Source organism: Guillardia theta (assembly GCF_000315625.1).
Source record: "Guillardia theta CCMP2712 unplaced genomic scaffold GUITHscaffold_81, whole genome shotgun sequence".
In the NCBI taxonomy this organism is placed as follows: Eukaryota; class Cryptophyceae; order Pyrenomonadales; family Geminigeraceae; genus Guillardia; species Guillardia theta.
Window position 1 is genome coordinate 13097 of NW_005434593.1, and position 4605 is coordinate 17701.

Sequence of the window (4605 nt, forward strand, 5' to 3'; positions counted from 1 at the left end):
GCGATGTTGGGTTATAGATCTCTTCACAGTAATGCTCTCTCTATGACCGGCGGTAACTCCTTATGACAATGTCATACATATCACGAAAGAGATGCACGCATGCATCTTTTGTCACCATTCAATGATTCTCTACGCTCCCTCTCCATCGTTTTGCATTCCTGCTGCGGATCACATGACAGAAGATTGATAGGTGGTCTATAGTCGGACAAGGACAGCCTCTAGCCCCTATTCTTGCGACGCCACCCCCGCCGTCACCACCCCCCCCCCCGCCGCCTCCCCTACACCATCAGCAACTGAAGCAGCAGCAGGAGGAGGAGGAGGAGGAGGAGGAGGAAGTGACGTAAGCTGGGCAGGAACGTGGCGGATGATCCCAGGAAGCTGCGGCAGCTCTTCGACGAGGGGCTGGTGAAGTTCACGCCAGCTGGAGGAGACGACGACGCGTTCATCATCCAGTACGCATGGGAGAGCGACGGGTGGATCGTCAGCAACGACAACTACCGAGAGTTCAAGGCAGCAGCCCAGGAGGGCTGGCAGCCGGACTGGCTGACGAGGAGGAAAATCTTCTATGCCTTCCTAGGAACCACCTTCATCCCTACCGCTCCTAAGATCCTCCGCAAGCCCCCGCCGGACTACGCGCCGCCGCCGCTGCCTCCTCCTCCTCCTTCCTTGCACCCCCCTGTCACTTCACTCCCTGCTGGGTTAGGTGAGGACGTGGAGGGGATGGAGCTGGAGGCCCAGGTGATGCACAAGGGCCGGCTGGAGCGACTGGCAGCGATGGAGGAGGAGGTGGAGGAGGAGCAGCTGCTGGAGCTGCCTCCCGACCCTGGTGCTCAGCTCAGCCCTGACGTCTCCTTCCTCTCCCAAGAGCTCTCGAGCTTGCGGCAAGACTTCGCCGTGCTGTCGCAGACGGTGGTGGAGGAGCAGAGGAGTCAAGGGGCCAAGATCGACGAGCTGCTGACGCTGGTGCGGGGTATGCAGCAACAGCAGCAGCAGCAACAGCAGCAGCAGCAGCAGCAGCAGCCCGTGATGGTGAGCTGCTGACGCTGGTGCGGGGTATGCAGCAACAGCAGCAGCAACAGCAGCAGCAGCAGCAGCAGCAGCCCGTGATGGTGAGCTGAACGACGGGAGGAGGAGGGAAGGAGAAGGGGAAGGAGCGGGAGTGCAGGAGGAAGTTAAGGAGGAGGAAGTGAACAAGAAGTTGAGGAGGAGGGAGGGAGAGAGGGAGGGAGGAGGGAGGAGGTACAGGTTATCAAGTAGTATTCTAGCAAATAATCTCAAGTGTACAACTTTCTCCTCCTCCAAAGGTATCGAAGAGAATTCCCCAGCTGCCTTCAAGCTGAGCCTCCTGAAGCCACGTCATCTTGCCATCTCCTCTCCCTCTTCCTCCCTCTTCCTCCCTCTTCCTCCCTCCCTCTTCCTCTGTCTCTTCCCCTCCCCCCGCCCCTCCTCTTTATCTTTCTCTTCCTCACCTGGAGCCCCTGGAGCTCCCGCAGCTCCCTGCAGCAGCTCTCAGTCACCAGCCTCCTCCTCTCCCTCCACATCATCTTCCCACTCCTCTCTCTCTCTCCTCCTCATGCCCCATCATCTTCGTCCTCCTCCTCTACCTGCGGCCCCCTCACTCCCGGCCGGCCCGGCGGCCCTTGCGGTCCGTCCTGGGCAGTCTCTCCACGAGCTCCAATCGGGCCCGGCAGGCCCGGCAGGCCCGGCATCCCTACAGCCCGTCAGTGACCCGTCCAGCTCTACTGCACTCTTCCAGCTCACCGTGAGCTCCCACCACTCCCGGCGCCCCGGTCTCCCCGGTCGGGCCCCGGGCTCCCGGTGGGCCTGGTGGGCCCGGAGGTCCCTGGAGTTCTCAGTCAGGCCTTAGGAGAAGCCCAGCAGCAGACCCACCTGTGGCCCAGCCTTCCCCTCCGCTCCTTCCTTCCCTGGTACCCCGTCCTTGCCCGCAGCTCCTGCATCACCAGGCGCTCCAGTGCGTCCTCGGGGGCCCGGGTAGCCTGCAACCCAACGGTCAGCACTGCCGGTGGGCTGCAGCTGGGGGAGGAGACCTGGCGGTCCCTTGGGCCCATCCAGCCCAGGGCGTCCTGGAAGACCGTCTGGGGGAGGAGTCAGGAAGTGACTTCGACGCCTCCTCCTCCTCCCTCACCCTTCCCGTCCGAGCCGTTGAGACCTGCAGGCTCGCCAAGGTCAGCTACAGCCCAGCAGGGGGAGGAAGCTGGACGTCACCTGGGGATCCAGCGGGACCCATCGGGCCTCGGGGTCCTCGCACGCCAATGGGACCGGTCACCCCCTGCCGCAGGAGGGCGTCAGGCGGCGAACTCAAGAGCTAGGCTCCTGCTGGGGACTCACCCTCGGACCAGGTAGTCCAGTTGGACCCCTCACTCCTGGGACTGAGGTGGAAAGTCACTCACAGCTGGGAATGGAGGGGGAGGGGAGGGGGTTGGGGTGGTTGGGAGGTTCGGGGGGTTCCGTGTGCCCTACCTGCGACGCCATAAGCTGGTTTCCCCCTGTACCCGCGGGGACCTGGCGGGCCTGCGAGAAAGTCAAACTTGAAGCCCAAGGGCAGAGGAGGAAGAGAGAGAAGGAGGGAGCGGGAAGGAGTGGGAGGAAGATCAAGGAAGAGAGGAGAGGGAAGTGTAAAGACGCGGAAAGAGGGGGAGGGAACAACCGGGGAGAGTGAAGGGAGCGAGGGGAGGGGAAGGATGAAGACATCGAGGGGGAGAGTACACCTGGGGGGCCGGGTAGTCCAGGATCTCCTCGCTGCCCTCGAGACTTCCTTATGCGTCGCACCATCCTCTTCAAGTCCTCGTGCTGTCTCTCAAGGTCTGCCATGGCGATCAGTCGCGTGCGAGGAGGAGCGGGTGACGACCTTCGACTGTGTCCTTCTCACTCTGATAGTCCTCCTTGGTGTTCTCTAGCTGCTTCGCCAGCCCCGTCACCTCTGGGAGTAGCTGCTCAACCTGCCAGTCCACGTCACTGCCAGGGGGAGGGACGACGAGGAGGGAGGGAGAGGAGGGCGAAGGAAGAGGGAGGGAAGGGAGAGGGAGGGAGAGGGAGGGAGGGAGAGGGAGGGAGGGAGAGGATTGAGAGGTTATGCGAGGGATGGAAGGCGGAGGCTAGTCTGCAGCACCTTCGAGATGCTGTCTGCAGTCTGCTGCTCCCTTGCCATCACCAGCTCTGCTTCCTGTGCTCAGCATCAGCCACCGTACTCTTCCCCCTCCTTCTCCTGAGCCTCCCAGCACCTCAGGGCTCAGGGTCACATGCAGAGTGCCGGAGAGAACGTAGTTGCCCAGGTCCTTGGTCACCGAGACACAGGGAGAGCCTGTCGCCATCTTCAGCCTCCCCCAACCGTCCTTCACCTCACACTCTTCAGCTCCACCCTAGTCCCCCCCCCCCCCCCACCGACTCCTCCACAATCCTTTCAGCCTCCCTCTCCCCTGATCTTCCCACCCCCTCCCCTCCTCCCTCGTATCCCAACCTGACATTCATCCCCTTCCTTCCACTCTCCCACGAATGCCTCCCGCTCCCTCCCTCCTTCACCCTCAGCTCCATCTACCGGGACAAGGCTTCGAGGACTCCTCGGACTCGTTCTCCTCCTCTCCTTCCTCTTCTCCGCTGTCGCTCTTGCTCGCCCCCTCAGTCTCGCTGCTCTCCTCCGCCTCCTCGGCAAGTTTCTACAAGACGTCAGGACTCGCTCGATCCACCAACAACCTCCACCTGCGCTGCTGCAGCCGCACTCTCTGCCTTCCTGACGTTGCTCATGCTCGCCTTGTGCGCTGGGTCTGATGTCACAACGAGAATCGTGGGTGAGGAGGAGGAGAATGAACAAGGGGAGGGAGGAGCAACAACTTGGAAGGAAAGGAGGGAGCAGGAAAAGGAAGGAGGGAGCAGGGAAAGGAAGGAGGGAGGAGGAGGCGGAAGGGAGGAGGAGAAGTTGAAGAGGAGAAAGAGTAGGACCGATTGTTGCGAGCGTCTTGTGAGCTCGTGCAGTGCTGTGCTGGCGGTGAGCTGGGAGGAGGTGAGCTGGGGGTCAGAGGAAGAGGAGGAACGGCAACCATGAATGCTCTTGAGGCTCTTGGAAGGAGAATGAGAAAGGAGAGCCTCTCTCTCTACAGGATGAGACATCTGCTGCATAGCAACTTCAGAAAGGAGATAGCAGGTAACTAGAGGAGGCAGCAGGTGGCTAGAGAGAGGGAGCAAGTGGCAGGTGGGACTGGTGGAGCTACCGAAGTCTGGAACGCTACAACGAGGGCGATGGCGGCGATTGCACCAACGATGATCCCGATGTACCTGGAGGACAAGATGTCAAAGAAGAGAGAAAGAGAGGAGGAGAACTTCAGATACATCCTCCTCGCCGCTCCTGACTTGTGCAGTAGTGACGTGCTGTCACTCGGAGCCTCATGGGACGACGGGAACCTGCGGGCACGTATGAGAGGATGGAGGAGCGTTGGAGGAGATTGGCAGAGGGAGAGAGAGAGAGGACAGGAGAGAAGAAGCAGAAAACCAGAGAGAGGAGGCGGGGGTGGTGTTAAGTGGATCTGTAAGGAGGAGGAGGAGGAGGAGGAGGAGGAGGAGGAGGAGGAGGAGGAGGAGGAGGAGGAGGAG

At 61.3% G+C, this 4605-nt stretch overlaps 2 protein-coding genes across 2 annotated transcripts in view; one reads left to right on the forward strand and one right to left on the reverse strand.

Moving 5' to 3' along the window:
- GUITHDRAFT_115059 (hypothetical protein) overlaps positions 1 to 1041 on the forward strand; it is a gene marked incomplete at both ends in the record, with an annotated part of 4247 nt that extends 3206 nt beyond the window's left edge. Inside the window, one exon of the mRNA XM_005825652.1 lies at positions 354 to 1041. Coding sequence (XP_005825709.1) covers positions 354 to 1041 — 688 coding nt within the window. The remainder of the gene's footprint in view (positions 1 to 353) is intronic.
- An 822-nt stretch (positions 1042 to 1863) lies between these two features.
- Positions 1864 to 4605, reverse strand: part of GUITHDRAFT_115060 (hypothetical protein) — a gene marked incomplete at both ends in the record, with an annotated part of 3009 nt that continues 267 nt past the window's right edge. Inside the window, 14 exons of the mRNA XM_005825653.1 lie at positions 1864 to 1997; positions 2049 to 2096; positions 2147 to 2170; positions 2227 to 2290; positions 2482 to 2532; positions 2791 to 2825; positions 2870 to 2960; positions 3131 to 3184; positions 3243 to 3322; positions 3557 to 3674; positions 3718 to 3782; positions 3958 to 4008; positions 4056 to 4128; positions 4227 to 4290. Coding sequence (XP_005825710.1) covers positions 1864 to 1997; positions 2049 to 2096; positions 2147 to 2170; positions 2227 to 2290; positions 2482 to 2532; positions 2791 to 2825; positions 2870 to 2960; positions 3131 to 3184; positions 3243 to 3322; positions 3557 to 3674; positions 3718 to 3782; positions 3958 to 4008; positions 4056 to 4128; positions 4227 to 4290 — 952 coding nt within the window. The remainder of the gene's footprint in view (positions 1998 to 2048; positions 2097 to 2146; positions 2171 to 2226; positions 2291 to 2481; positions 2533 to 2790; positions 2826 to 2869; positions 2961 to 3130; positions 3185 to 3242; positions 3323 to 3556; positions 3675 to 3717; positions 3783 to 3957; positions 4009 to 4055; positions 4129 to 4226; positions 4291 to 4605) is intronic.